Source organism: Schistocerca americana, chromosome 2, assembly GCF_021461395.2.
Source record: "Schistocerca americana isolate TAMUIC-IGC-003095 chromosome 2, iqSchAmer2.1, whole genome shotgun sequence".
Lineage (NCBI taxonomy): Eukaryota > Metazoa > Arthropoda > Insecta > Orthoptera > Acrididae > Schistocerca > Schistocerca americana.
Genome location: NC_060120.1, coordinates 849,757,424 through 849,773,824, shown reverse-complemented (window position 1 = coordinate 849,773,824; position 16,401 = coordinate 849,757,424). Strand labels below are relative to the sequence as shown.

Here is a 16,401-nt window from a genome sequence, read left to right as displayed (position 1 = left end):
TTTATAAGAGATCTTCTTTTCTGTGTGATTTGTGACATTTGTACTGATTTTTCTAACTTACAGGGAAGAAAGGAAAAATTAATACATTGGATTTTTTCTTTATTAGTGCTGCTATTGGTACCACCCCGTCATTGTATAAATGCCTGTATTTATGTGATTGAGTCACGGCTTAGTAGATTTAGATTCAATCATAATTGTATCATACTATAAGGCACAAACAACAGCAGGACCACAATGAAGAAAAGTTTATTTTTATTCCATATACAAGCAAATAACATTCGAAAGCATAGACAAAAACACAGTAACAACCATGTACTGATAAAGCAGTTGCTGACAATAAGTATTAACATAATATGAGAAAGGCTGATGCTGGGTGCCGTGCTGTGTGCACGAGTCATGTGGCCCACCGCAGCTGTCCCCTAGTGCCCGACTCGTGTAGATGTTGTTGGTGGAATATTAAAAGTGTAGTATGTTGGCGGCCTGATGCTGCAGTATGTATCCAAGTATTACGTGCGGGGTTGTAGCAACTCTCTCCCCTTGGGAAAACCTACTCTACCGATGCGGGAATCAGGGCAACGTAAGGGCAGGGGCTCCACTGCCATGTACCGTAAAAGAGGAGCGGTGACCAGGGTGCTGGCAACATCTCAATGTCCAGTCTCTCAATGTGGTGGAACTGCACTGATGGTGAAGGCAACGGCTGCTCGGTAAGGGGTGCGAGAGTCGGAGCACCCGAAGGCATTGGCCTTAGATAAGTTCGTACCGACTAAGGTCCAAAGCGAGGGGAAAGATCCACCGTGGTATAACAATCATGTACGAAAGGTACTACGGAAACAAAGAAAGCTTCATCATAGGTTTAAGAGTAGTCGAATCATAGCTGATAAGGAAAAGCTGAACGAAGCGAAAAAGAGCGTAAAGAGAGCAATGAGAGAAGCATTCAACGAATTCGAACAGAAAACATTGGCAAACAATCTAAACAAGAACCCTAAAAAGTTTTGGTCATATGTAAAATCGGTAAGCGGATCTAAATCCCCTATTCAGTCACTCGTTGACCACGATGGCACCGAAACAGAGGACGACCGAAGAAAGGCAGAAATACTGAATTCAGTGTTCCGAAACTGTTTCACTGCGGAAAATCGTAACACGGTCCCTGACTTCAGCCGTCGCACGGACGCCAAAATGGAAAATATTGAAATAAACGATATCGGAATTGAAAAACAACTGCTATCACTTAGTAGCGGAAAAGCATCCGGACCAGACGAGATACCCTTAAGATTCTACAGTGATTATGCTAAAGAACTTGCCCCCTTTCTATCAGCAATTTATCGTAGATCGCTGGAAGAACGTAAAGTACCTAGCGACTGGAAGAAAGCGCAGGTCGTTCCCATTTTCAAGAAAGGTCATAAATCAGATGCGAATAATTATAGGCCTATTTCGCTTACGTCAATCTGTTGTAGAATAATGGAACATGTTTTGTGTTCTCGTATTATGACGTTCTTAGATAATACAAATCTCCTTCATCATAACCAACATGGATTCCGCAAACAGAGATCATGTGAAACTCAGCTCGCCCTATTTGCCCAAGAAATTCACAGTGCCGTAGACACTGGCGAGCAGATTGATGCCGTATTCCTGGACTTCAGGAAGGCATTTGATACGGTTCCGCACTTACGTTTAGTGAAAAAAATACGAGCCTACGGAATATCGGACCAGGTTTGTGACTGGATTCAGGATTTCCTAGAAGAAAGAACACAACATGTCATTCTTAACGGTTCAAAATCTGCAGATGTAGAGGTAATTTCGGGAGTACCGCAGGGAAGCGTGATAGGACCTTTATTGTTTACAATATACATAAATGACTTAGTTGACAACATCGGTAGCTCCGTGAGGCTATTTGCAGATGACACGGTTGTCTACAAGAAAGTAGCAACATCAGAAGACTCGTACGTACTCCAGGAGGACCTGCAGAGGATTAATGCATGGTGCGACAGCTGGCAGCTTTCCCTAAACGTAGATAAATGTAAGATAATGCGCATACATAGGGGCAGAAATCCATTCCAGTACGATTATGCCATAGGTGGTAAATCATTGGAAGCGGTAACGACCGTAAAATACTTAGGAGTTACTATCCGGAGCGATCTGAAGTGGAATGATCACATAAAACAAATAGTGGGAAAAGCAGGCGCCAGGTTGAGATTCATAGGAAGAATTCTAAGAAAATGTGACTCATCGACGAAAGAAGTAGCTTACAAAACGCTTGTTCGTCCGATTCTTGAGTATTGCTCATCAGTATGGGACCCTTACCAGGTTGGATTAATAGAAGAGATAGACATGATCCAGCGAAAAGCAGCGCGATTCGTCATAGGGACATTTAGTCAGCGCGAGAGCGTTACGGAGATGCTGAACAAGCTCCAGTGGCGGACACTTCAAGAAAGGCGTTACGCAATACGGAGAGGTTTATTATCGAAATTACGAGAGAGCACATTCCGGGAAGAGATGGGCAACATATTACTACCGCCCACATATATCTCGCGTAATGATCACAACGAAAAGATCCGAGAAATTAGAGCAAATACGGAGACTTACAAGCAGTCGTTCTTTCCACGCACAATTCGTGAATGGAACAGGGAAGGGGGGATCAGATAGTGGTACAATAAGTACCCTCCGCCACACACCGTAAGGTGGCTCGCGGAGTATAGATGTAGATGTAGATGTAGATTGGCCCAGCTGATGGTGGAATCACTGGTTGTAGCAAAGCATCATGGGAAAGCCCGGCTGCAGGCAGCTGAGGCTGAACCCCTCAGGTGGCAACATCCACAAGGAAGGCGGGTCCCTCCCACAGTGGAGACACTCCGTGAGATCAGGACAGTTGCTGAAGGAGAAGAGTTGGCAGACCTGCAGCCCTTGTCATGTCATAAGGATGCAGCTGGACGTGGTGGTGCACCACCAGCCCATCACTGATGTACACTATGCAGAGGGGGTACCTTGGCATCTATGGACCGTGACGTGAATCCACTTAGGTTAGCACCTGAAACCCCGAGCCCAGACGGCTGAACCAGAAGCACATCTCAACAAGGGCCACGCTGACGAGCATTGGTGGGGCGACATGAGCAGATGTAGGGACTTGCTACCAGTTCCCCACTGCCAAGAACTTGTAGGAACTCATGAAGTGTGCCAGGCATCATCTGTGGAGGAGTCCACGACATACTTCTTCATTTGAACCTTGAATGTGCGTACAAGACATTCCGCTTTGCCGTTAGATTTGGGTGGGGGCTGGAGGCAAAGAAGAGCACTCACATGGAGACTGCCTTGATGGGCACAAGAACTGTGGAACTCCTGAGACACAAACTGTGGGCCATTAACCATCACAAGTGTGTAAGGCAATCCTTCAATATAAAAAATTATGGAGAAGTGTGAATCATAGTCACAGCTGATGTTAGAGGCCAGAGGATAACGTATGGAAATATAGTGAAAACACTGACAACTAACAACCAGGAAGAATTTAGGAAACATCCTGCGAAATCAACGTGGATGCATTCCCACAAACACTATGGTGCGGGTCACAGAGAGAGCGTCAACTGCGGCATCCTGTAGGTAGCACACAGAACAGCCCGCAACAAGATGTATAATGTCACTGTCAATGCCAGGCCAACACATGTACCCACAGGCCAGTAACTTGAATGCAAGACCCTGTAATCTTACCTTCCTCACATATCATTATTAAATTTCTTAGTGTCTTCATTAGTTTCAAAAGCTTCAAGAGGCGTAAGATATACAAAAGAAAAACTTTTTATTCATCTTCATTTTCTCTTGTTGTTGGCTTCAATTCTACATCTACATCTACATCTACATTGATACTCCGCAAGCCACCCAACGGTGTGTGGCGGAGGGCACTTTACGTGCCACTGTCATTACCTCCCTTTCATTACGTGCCACTGTCATTACCTCCCTTTCCTGTTCCAGTCGCGTATGGTTCGCGGGAAGAACGACTGTCTGAAAGCCTCCGTGCGCACTCTAATCTCTCTAATTTTACATTCGTGGTCTCCTCGGGAAGTATAAGTAGGGGGAAGCAATATATTCGATACCTCATCCAGAAACGCACCCTCTCGAAACCTGGCGAGCAAGCTACACCACGATGCAGAGCGCCTCTCTTGCAGAGTCTGCCACTTGAGTTTATTAAACATCTCCGTAACGCTATCACGGTTACCAAATAACCCAGTGACGAAATGCGCCGCTCTTCTTTGGATCTTCTCTATCTCCTCCGTCAACCCGACCTGGTACGGATCCCACACTGATGAGCAATACTCAAGTATAGGTCGAACGAGTGTTTTGTAAGCCACCTCCTTTGTTGATGGACTACATTTTCTAAGCACTCTCCCAATGAATCTCAACCTGGTACCCGCCTTACTAACAATTAGTTTTATATGATCATTCCACTTCAAATCGTTCCGTACGCATACTCCCAGATATTTTACAGAAGTAACTGCTACCAGTGTTTGTTCCGCTATCATATAATCATACAATAAAGGATCCTTCTTTCTATGTATTCGCAATACATTACATTTGTCTATGTTAAGGGTCAGTTGCCACTCCCTGCACCAAGTGCCTATCCGCTGCAGATCTTCCTGTATTTCGCTACAATTTTCTAATGCAGCAACTTCTCTGTATACTACAGCATCATCCGCAAAAAGCCGCATGGAACTTCCGACACTATCTACTAAGTCATTTATATATATTGTGAAAAGCAATGGTCCCATAACACTCCCCTGTGGCACGCCAGAGGTTACTTTAACGTCTGTAGACGTCTCTCCATTGATAACAACATGCTGTGTTCTGTTTGCCAAAAACTCCTCAATCCAGCCACACAGCTGGTCTGATATTCCGTAGGCTCTTACTTTGCTTATCAGGCGACAGTGCGGAACTGTATCGAACGCCTTCCGGAAGTCAAGAAAAATAGCATCTACCTGGGAGCCTGTATCTAATATTTTCTGGGTCTCATGAACAAATAAGGCGAGTTGGGTCTCACACGATCGCTGTTTCCGGAATCCATGTTGATTCCTACATAGTAGATTCTGGGTTTCCAGAAATGACATGATACGCGAGCAAAAAACATGTTCTAAAATTCTACAAGAGATCGACGTAAGAGATATAGGTCTATAGTTTTGCGCATCTGCTCGACGACCCTTCTTGAAGACTGGGACTATCTGTGCTCTTTTCCAATCATTTGGAACCCTCCGTTCCTCTAGAGACTTGCGGTACACGGCTGTTAGAAGGGGGGCAAGTTCTTTCGCGTACTCTGTGTAGAATCGAATTGGTATCCCGTCAGGTCCAGTGGACTTTCCCCTATTGAGTGATTCCAGTTGCTTTTCTATTCCTTGGACACTTATTTCGATGTCAGCCATTTTTTCGCTTGTGCGAGGATTTAGAGAAGGAACTGCAGTGCGGTCTTCCTCTGTGAAACAGCTTTGGAAAAAGGTGTTTAGTATTTCAGCTTTACGCGTGTCATCCTCTGTTTCAATGCCATCATCATCCCGTAGTGTCTGGATATGCTGTTTCGAGCCACTTACTGATTTAACGTAAGACCAGAACTTCCTAGGATTTTCTGTCAAGTCGGTACATAGAATTTTACTTTCGAATTCAATGAACGCTTCACGCATAGCCCTCCTTACGCTAACTTTGACATCGTTTAGCTTCTGTTTGTCTGAGAGGTTTTGGCTGCGTTTAAACTTGGAGTGGAGCTCTCTTTGCTTTCGCAGTAGTTTCCGAACTTTGTTGTTGTACCACGGTGGGTTTTTCCCGTCCCTCACAGTTTTACTCGGCACGTACCTGTCTAAAACGCATTTTACGATTGCCTTGAACTTTTTCCATAAACACTCAACATTGTCAGTGTCGGAACAGAAATTTTCGTTTTGATCTGTTAGGTAGTCTGAAATCTGCCTTCTATTACTCTTGCTAAACAGATAAACCTTCCTCCCTTTTTTTATATTCTTATTAACTTCCATATTCAGGGATGCTGCAACGGCCTTATGATCACTGATTCCCTGTTCTGTACATACAGATTCGAAAAGTTCGGGTCTGTTTGTTATCAGTAGGTCCAATATGTTATCTCCACGAGTTGGTTCTCTGTTTAATTGCTCGAGGTAATTTTCGGATAGTGCACTCAGTATAATGTCACTCGATGCTCTGTCCCTACCACCCGTCCTAAACATCTGAGTGTACCAGTCTATATCTGGTAAATTGAAATCTCCACCTAAGACTATAACATGCTGAGAAAATTTATGTGAAATGTATTCCAAATTTTCTCTCAGTTGTTCTGCCACTAATGCTGCTGAGTCGGGAGGTCGGTAAAAGGAGCCAATTATTAACCTAGTTCGGTTGTTTAGTGTAACCTCCACCCATAATAATTCACAGGAACTATCCACTTCTACTTCACTACAGGATAAACTACTACTAACAACGATGAACACTCCACCACCGGTTGCATGCAATCTATCCTTTCTAAACACCGTCTGTACCTTTGTAAAAATTTCGGCAGAATTTATCTCTGGCTTAAGCCAGCTTTCTGTACGTATAACGATTTCAGCTTCGGTGCTTTCTATCAGCGCTTGTAGTTCCGGTACTTTACCAACGCAGCTTCGACAGTTGACAATTACAATACCGATTGCTGCTTGGTCCCCGCGTGTCCTGACTTTGCCCCGCACCCGTTGAGGCTGTTGCCCTTTCTGTACTTGCCCAAGGCCATCTAACCTAAAAAAACCGCCCAGCCCACGCCACACAACCCCTGCTACCCGTGTAGCCGCTTGTTGCGTGTAGTGGACTCTTGACCTATCCAGCGGATAGTGCACAACTTCATTTGTGGTACAAGAAAACGTAATCTTACAGCCAACAAATGTTATTGGACCAGACAGTATCTCCTGTTGAGAGACAGGGTTTGGTGTCTCATCAAAACTGAAAACAGTTTTATACACTGGCATTCTGCTCCTCCTAGTGTATCTCCTACGACGGTACGGCATGGCTGTGTGCTGCGTGCTGCTGCCTGCAGTCGACTGATGCAGAAACAGGAAGCGCGCCAGCTCCATTCAGCGCTGCCTTATCGCTACGTCACTTCCGGTGATAAACTTGATTTTAGTGCAACGCGGCCCTAGTAATACTAGGGGCCGCGTTCCCTGGCTGCCTCGCTAAATGGCTAAGTCCCGTTCAAGGTCACCCGCCTATAGTGCAACGCGGCCCCTAGTATTACTAGGGCCGCGTTGCACTAAAATCAAGTTTATCACCGGAAGTGACGTAGCAATAAGGCAGCGCTGAATGGAGCTGGCGCTCTTCCTGTTTCTGCATCAGTCGACTGCAGGCAGCAGCACGTCTAGGGGTACATTCTTGCAGCTGAAATTTTGATTTAATGTTGCGGGTTCCTGATGACTAAATAACTGATGAAGATTTGCCTGTATATTTCTTGAATTTTATTCTTTGTCGCATTTTTCAATATCACACCGGTTTTACAATTTCCACTTAATATTCCAAATTACATTGTCAGTGTCAATCTTTTAAATACCTCTGTCTCTATCAGAGGCCTGCCCAATACTACTTACATTCTGTGGTACTCACAATATTCCAAAGAGTTTACAAAGCAAAAGAGTTTACATACTTTCTTGACAATAGCGGAATCATCACCAAGTTATATAATTATTTCATCAGTGAAACCAGAAATAAATTGTAATAATTAGCTTTAGATTGTGCAATTAATAATATGAATTTTAAGTATGCCAGATATTTCCAAAAGAAAAATAATTGTAGCTGTATCAATTGTAACAACCTAATCTCTTTTTATACATTTTAGTCTGAAATATAATCCATCATATACAAAATCACGTGAAATTCTTTCAATGAAACAGCTGAGAATGGTCACCTGTACAAGAATCGACAGACACACCTGATACCATGTATACTGTCGATTCTTGTATAGGTGACCATTCTCGGCTGTTTCACTGAAAGAATTTCTCGTATGATTTTGTATATGGTGGACTATATTTCAGACTAAAATGTCATCGCTAAGAGAATACCACCATCAAATACTGTAAAGTAGTGAAGGAAGGCAAAATAATTACTCAAAGGATTAGAAGCCCAGGCCTCCAGCCTGTCTGGCCTAACATGTTGAATGAAGTGAACAACTTGATGCAAAATCGGGTCGGCAGTGACAGCAGCTGCAATCCAGGAGCATGCCGTAAACTGCACATTGCGCCTCAACATCTGAGTGTAAACAAAGGGCTTCATCCTGATCAAAAGTGCGATCCGGCTCTTTGGAAGCCGGGACAGCGCATTGGCATTGGCATTGGCATTGGCATTGGCATGTGGTGTGATGTGGGCCAAAAGTGCATTTCACAGTTGTAGTGAGACAGAAACAAGGCCTAATGCTGGAGGTGATTTGATGTGTTTTTGGGCAACAAAGCAGAAGGATTAAACAACGAAACCAAGGGCATGTGGTCAGTAATGAGATGGAACATAGACCTATACAAGAACACATGAGATTTGGTGTGGACATAGGTGATAGCAAGCGCTTCCTTTTCAACTTGGGCGTAGCACTGCTGAATGGAGTTTAGCATTTTTGACACACAAGCTATGGGATGTTTGGAACCGTCCACATATCGAAGACCGAGAATGACCCTTGAGTCCATTCTGAGAGGCGTCCGTAGCTAAAACCAGGTGGTGACCAGGATGGGAAGTAGCCAAACAGATTACAGTGTAATAATATAATAGAGGGAAACATTCCACGTGGGGAAAAATATATCTAAAAACAAAGATGATGTGACTTACCAAACGAAAGCACTGGCAGGTCGATAGACACACAAACATACACACAAAATTCAAGCTTTCGCAACAAACTGTTGCCTGATGAGGCAACAGTTTGTTGCGAAAGCTTGAATTTTGTGTGTATGTTTGTGTTTGTTTGTGTGTCTATCGACCTGCCAGTGCTTTCGTTTGGTAAGTCACATCATCTTTGTTTTTAGATATAGATTACAGTGTAATTTAGACAAAAAGCATAAACACGTGCTTACGGGCTGGCGTCCCCTGAAAGGGAACAATCTTTTGGAGCAGCTCATGGAGGGGGTGGGCCAATGTTACTGCACTCACAAATTTATAAATTTGTGATAGCGGTTTTACCTAAAAATGCTTGAAATACTTCGACATTTGTATGATGAGGCAGAGGTGCAACTGCAGTGCCATGATGACATAAAGGCATAACATCATACCAAGAAACCTCAAAAACCAAACACACAATGGATAGCTGAAAAACATGTGACTTAGCCAAGTTGTATTCCAACCCTACTGTATGTAAGACCATGAACAAGGTGTGCAAGTTATGTAAATGCTCATCTGTGGATGCACCCATCGTGATGATGTCATGGAGATAGTTGATGCACCCCGGAACAGACAGTGTTAGTTCAAAAAAAAGGCTGAAAAATCACAGGCACACCAACTACACTGAATGGGAGGCGAGGATTTTGGTACAACTCGAAGAACTTGTTAATCACAAGGAGCCGTTTAAAGTCCTCATCCAATCATACCTGTAAATAGGCTTCAGGTGAATCAATTTTGCCGAAAAACTGGCCCCCTGTGAGTTTAACCAGTAACTCATCCTATGTGGGCCACAAAATTAGTGGCACAACCCAACCTGCCCGAGAAAAGAGCTAAGAACTCAGAACACAGAGAATCTAACTGCTGGTAAGGGACCTGGTCGGAAACGAGGTGTTTGCTATCTGAAAATGGAAAAAACAAAGGCATTCAGCATCATCTACTGTTGTAATTCAACAAACGCCAAATAACCTGAGACAATTTCCCAAATCCTCTTAAATTTAGAGGTCAGTGAAGTAACAGCTGCATCCTTGTCCACTTGTATTCTGAGCACTTTGTCCATCACTCACACTTCGACAAAACAGTTTGATACGTACGCACTGGAGACACACAATTAACGTCCATGTCTACAGGAGGGGGCTAGGAACGGCTCACTGAACACTATATGTCCTTTTTCCCACAGTTATTACAGGTTACCCAGTGCTCAGGGCATGTGGCCTTGTCATGTTGCGCGAAATAGTAAGGGCAAGATGGGAGCATGGAGCACTGCTATTGCTGTGTTGGTTGTTTAGCACATTGCTGTCCTGTGCAGTATGGGGGCTATGCTTGTGCAGCTGCCACATTGTTCTCCCTCTGATAACAGGAACAACCACCAGGAATAGGAGCCACCAAGGTGTTGTCACACAGAGCCTCAATATGGTCACCAGTAGTCCAAGATACCTCGATAGATTGAGCAATATTTAATGCTTAAGCCAAAGATGGATTCTCACACTGTCGTCCACACTGATGCTCTTTCTTGTCAGAAACCAACTGAATGATGCTGTCACAGATGATAGAAGCAGCATAGGAATCATGGTGAACATCAGTAAGAAACTGACATTTGTGACTAAGGCTGTGGAGTTCGGTTGCTCAAGCTTGGTAGGACTGGTGACCCTCTCTACTGCACTGCAATGTCATGCATGTGTTTATGGTGATGGTGATAATTCAACAACAGCTTACTCATTTCGTTGAACAAAAGTAATGCAGATTGCTGGAGCAGGGCTATCGGCCACAACAAATGGTAGATCCAAGGAGAAATCGGAGAAACGAAGGAGGTCTTATGCTTGTTTGCATCAGTGACACCAACAGAAAGGGAATGTTGCCAAAGCCACTTCTCATAAGCCTCCCAGTCTTTAGCTGCATCATTGTAAGGGGGAAAGCATGGTGGGTACGTTGATGGTGTGGAAGCCTGCAAGGTCAATGTGGCGAAGTTCATGATAGTAACTGTAAGAACCTACTACTGCTCAAGCAGAGATTGGAGCACTGCCTCCATGAACAAAAGAACTGAAGGAACAGTGAGATAGACTGAGCATGTGGAAGTGAACACCACACTCATAGCCAATTGTATCGTACTGTAAGATGTAAACAACAGCACGGCGACAATGAATGGAAGTTTAATCTTCTTTGTCAAACAACCGGACAACAGCTGAGAACATAGGCACAAACATAGAAACACTCCAGGCACTGATACAGGCAATTGCTGACAATAAGTATGTACACAAGAAAATGAGTACCTGCTGCACTGGATTTATAAAGAGTGGGGATTTGGTAGGTGGTGCGACAGATTCAGTGCCATGTGCACAAGTTGTGTGTCCCACTGTATGTAGCCTCTAGGGGCTGGCATGTACAGATGCTGTTTGCGAAATATTTGAAGCGTAGCATGCCAGTAGCCTGAAGTTCCAGTGTGTATCCAAGTATTACATACGGGGTTATAACAATGGCCATCTACAGTCGCATAATAATGATAGAGTCCTTCTGACTAGGCTTAAATCTTTGCAAATACAGTTTTTAAATATATTTTCTCAAGTATTTTAGATATGTTGTTAGCAAATGGTAATGACACTCTTACCTCACCCATGGGGAATATGAGAAGCGGTCCTTTGTAATCTGCGATGTAGCACTTTATATTTATTTTTGGTACATGCTACAGTGTAAATCTCAATTCTGAGTTGCATTTTACATGACAATCTTCAGCACTTGTCACATATTCAGTAACTTTATTAATTGCTGTTCTGAAAAATGCAGTCATTTTCCTATGAGTTTGCAGCAGTCAATCTACATCAAATAGGGTAAAATGTCATAATATTCAAGAAAATTAAGAAACACCTAATCTAGAGTACACAATGGAATGTCACAAAACTCAGAGGCTTTTGCATATTCAACTTTTTCGTATGCAGTGCAGCTTTTACAATATTATGTACCTATTCATGTAGAGTCCTACTGTCTCATTAATTTCACAAATTTAATGCAGTGCTTTTCTGTCGTGATGATGCTTGGTCATTAGTCTCTTCAAAAGATATCTCAGTTGGGTGCCTGTAATATAACAGACTCATGCTGCTCATAGGGCAAGGTTTAAATTCAAATACGTGGTAATAATTGGTATTAAGTGTCAAGGTAAAGTACCTATGAAGATCCCTGTATTTGGTTTGTATTTTGAACACAATCTTCTAAAAATGTTTTATCCTCTCATGGAACTCATCTTTATCCATTTTCATTAAATGTGTGACACTGGTCATTTAGCTGCTGACAAACATTTATGCTTTCCATCTATTTGAAAGCTTAAACAGAACCTTTACAGGAAGCATGTTCACCAATAATCATGCTGTGTAACAACTTTCCCAACTATATCATAGGAATTTATCAATCTGACCTTGTAATACTTAAAGAAAGTATGAATTCCAGCAATGAGCCAAACAATTGTGACCACTGCCCACTGCAAAATTGAACGCCACCTAACGGCATTGCAGGCACATCGTGTGGTAAGAAAAATACAGGAGTGGGTTTAGTGCAACAGAAGGGGTATTACCTGTATCTTCCAACTGGGAGGTTATTCTGAGCTATGTAGAGGGTACACCTCCAGCATTGTTGCTAGAAAGGAAACCTCAGAAAATCTTGGTCAGAGCTGTGGATATTAACACCTTCGTTTCACTGTGCTGTGCACAACATTCGTCATCTTAAGGACGTTGGTTGAAATGGACAGTCAGTCAAGACGACATAAAAGTAGATTTGTGACCTTTCTGTCCATGTTTGGGCCGTGTACCTTGTGTATTCTATTGTTGGCTAAACCATAATGTACTCATTTTGGTGAACTTTAAACAACCACCACCCCATATGTGGTTCTTCACATCTCCTCTTCACCACTCCAACTGGCAGGAGACAGTGAGTGATTGTGGAAGTGGAAGGCTGTGCCCAATGATCTGACTGCATTTGCTGACCCTCACATATGCTCCCTCTTGACCATTGTTACTGAAAGGGGCAATTGCTTGCCTGGAACCATCATACCAGAGTCCTCTGCAATGTCTGTTGTTTGGCTAGCTTTTGAACAATTGCTTCCATTATTTGATGTCTCTTATATTATATTTCTTCCAATAATACAAGTTTTCCATAACATGATTGAGAGAATCAATTTTTATTCCTCTGATTAGATAAACAATTTAGCCTACTTATCTATATTTAACCAATTGCTTCCAGTGCCAAGATAAATGCTTGGGCACTGGTTTCCTGGTCCTAAAAATGTATCACCATATATGATGCAATAAGATAAATTGTTCCCCTGTAGCCTTTATAACGTTGTGTATTTCAGTGGAAGATTTTACTTTTTAATATTTCAGATTACTTCTGTTTACATATCTGTGAGGCTATATTTTTCTCCTAAGGTTATTAGTTATTCTCTGAAGCTCCTAAATAATGATGCATATTCAATAGTGATTCCTTAGAGATAATATTTGGCTGTGCTATGTATGATTCAAGATGCACTGACTTGTGAAGTTTAAGCAGTGGTCACACCATCCACTGAAACTATTTTAGGATTTAGTTAAATATGAAGCTTTTTGTTGGTAAAACATGTAATTTAAAATTCTGAACATGTCAAAATATAATTCCTTTTAATACTAAAGAATGCTCTAAAAGTATCAAAATATACAGTTTTTATAAACATGACGCATCCATTTTTCCTTCCTTATTATTATTTATACCACTTTTAAAACTAACTAACTTTTTCTTTCGCAATCATTGTTACGTTTATCTTTATAATGATTACCTGTTTTGTTCAAATTCCGAGCAACTTAACGTTTATTGTAATTGCAGAGCAGTGGATCTGAAGATGTTTAGATGTGTCTGAAGACGTTCAGATGCAAATGCAATGCATGTGAATGTGTTCAGACTTTGAATGAAAGCAGTAATCATTTTAAAGACAAAGGCAGCGTTAGATTGCATTAAAATTTGTTGAGTGATTAATTCATTTGTTGCTGATTTCTCTCCACTTGTCAGGCTTTCATAAATTTTCATTATACTATTTGGTGCAGTGTTTGGTTGCATATAGAAGTCAGTTTCATAGTTCACTAGAAAATGCCTTCAATATAAAACGGAATTTGGTCATGGAGTAAAAGAAAAAACTTTTAGGAACTGGGATGTTATACATCCATCTAGTTAATAGTCATTCACAATAGTATTTAGTAAGGCACTGAATTTGAATTCAGAAGTAACGGGGTTCGAATCCCCTTCCTTCATTTATTAGTTTATTTAAATTTGTTATTTACCTCTTACTCACATAGTCATGGATTTACTCTTTAGTTTTTTTAAAACTTAATGGGCTCCTTTTTTGCATGTTCCTGCAAAAAAAAAAAAAAAAAAAAAAAAAAAAAAAAAAAAATACTACTACTACTACTACTACATCATTTGCACCACACTGAAGCAGTTATTCCTCTGCCTGTCATAACGTTGGTATCATTGAAATACTGAACTCTTTAACAGTTCTTTCTGCGAGACATGACATTGTATCAAACCAAATTCCCTTGACTTAATGCTTAAAAAATTAAACTGGATTTGTTGTTCAAGACAATCACAGGTGACCACTTTGAAGTCCACCTAGCAATTGTCTTCTGACCATTGCATAATAAAACACACATCATTATTGAAATCTACCATTGTGTAACAAATTGTAACGAGAAAAGACAGCCATTTATTTGTGAAGAAAAGGGGGCACCAGAAGACATGAATATTATATTCTTGTTAAAGTATTAACAATATTGCATGGTAAAAGTAAATTTAATATACAAGAAATTATAAAAGAAAGAACCAAACTACACTATTGTTGTAGTTCATAACCTGAAGAAGCCACTAAAATGTGAGGCCACATGGAAGAGATGTATTTATGTTAAAATCTTTATATATGATTTATGTCTGCACAGCAAAATTATTGTTAATTTCTTATAGGAGCAAGCAACCTATTTGTAAAAGCAACAACAGTGAAACTAACTTCTTTGTAAATCTCATTCACTCTTACAGCTATTTCTCCCTGATTAAAACTATATTTACCATGTAATAATTTTTATACATCAACTGTGATATAAATACTAAATTACTTATTTTGATGTCATTCTGATTGGCATCATTCGAGTGCTTTTTTCCTTGCAGGTAAATAGGTAGAATGAACATTGTCATGTGATTTATGATATGTGTACTTTACACATCACTGCTTAATGTAATAATGAGGTACAGTTTGGTACATATTATTTTCCTTCTTGATATATAACAGTATAATTTCCATTAGAATGTTTTTAAAAAGTAAGTTGTAAGGGTGATGTGTGTTCTATTTTTTTTTTACGGATCTGAAGAAGAATCTTAAATGCTGTTATAATTTACCATTATCTTTGGTTACACCATGATTGTGTCCAATAATAAGTAAGTTTCTTAATTCTCCCCTTTTTTCCCATCAAGTAATGTGTTCCTTTAATTATAGCAAGTGAATAACATTATTACATTATTTTGTTCAGCTAATCATGGATTTTATGCCTTGAAAAGGCATTGAACATTTGTTGATCTTCTTTGTTGTTACAGGGAACTGACATGCAAAGATCCTCGATCAGAGCTCGGCTACCGTCTAACAGTACAGGTCGATACACACGATCCAGCTAGACCTCTCACTGTAGTGCACCTTCCATCTCTGGGAAACAAGGTATAGTGCAAGCCTCTGTTGTCTTTATAAATATTTTTCTCTTGAGAGGTCATGTAGAATGCATGGCATTTATTTCCTCATTTTGAATTCCTACCACACATCTTGTGGCACATTTGTACAGGTTTGATGTGGCACAGAAGTAGTATACAATGTTTACAAGATTGAAGAGTAAAATGTATTTCCTCATTTTGAATTCCTACCACACATCTTGTGGCACATTTGTACAGGTTTGATGTGCCAAAGAAGTAGTATACAATGTTTACAAGATTGAAGAGTAAAATGTTATTTTTAAATGTATTGAAATCTATTGACTAGTTTTGCTTTAGATGCATGAAGGTGATATGAAACTTCATTACAGAAAAAATTCCTTTTTAATAAATCTCTGGGGACCCAAATATTTTTTCCTTAAATAGGGGTTTTCTGTAAATGGGGGTTTTGGCAGAGTACATGGAAGGAGTGACCCAGAATCATAATGTGACCATGTTTAGATGAGAAAAGTGCTATTTAATTACAAAATTAACAATATCCTGTGCTGCATATTTAAAAGAAGTAAATGTATAATTATTACACTTCTCACAGAACATGACCTTTATTTTACTGTATCTTTATATCCAAGTCTTGCTTGTTTTGTCCTTCCAGCATATTGTAGTGAAAGAAGGACTGCTGTGCTCCAAGAGTGGGCAGGTGACACCGCTCTTAGCAAAACACTTGAGGAAACGATATATTGCACTCAGAGAAGATTTTTGAACACTTGCGCTGGCTACACTGAAGAATGTTCTGTTCTGTTGCGGGATATTACAGAGTTCCACATCCTGCTAAGAGGAAACACATTGTATCTATTA

The 16,401-nt window shown here is 40.9% G+C and overlaps 1 protein-coding gene across 1 annotated transcript in view; it reads left to right on the top strand.

Annotated features, from left to right (window-relative positions):
* Positions 1-16,401, top strand: part of LOC124595635 (mediator of RNA polymerase II transcription subunit 14) — a 187,136-nt gene that overhangs the window by 53,806 nt on the left and 116,929 nt on the right. Inside the window, exon 9 of the mRNA XM_047134464.1 lies at positions 15,442-15,559. Coding sequence (XP_046990420.1) covers positions 15,442-15,559 — 118 coding nt within the window. The remainder of the gene's footprint in view (positions 1-15,441; positions 15,560-16,401) is intronic.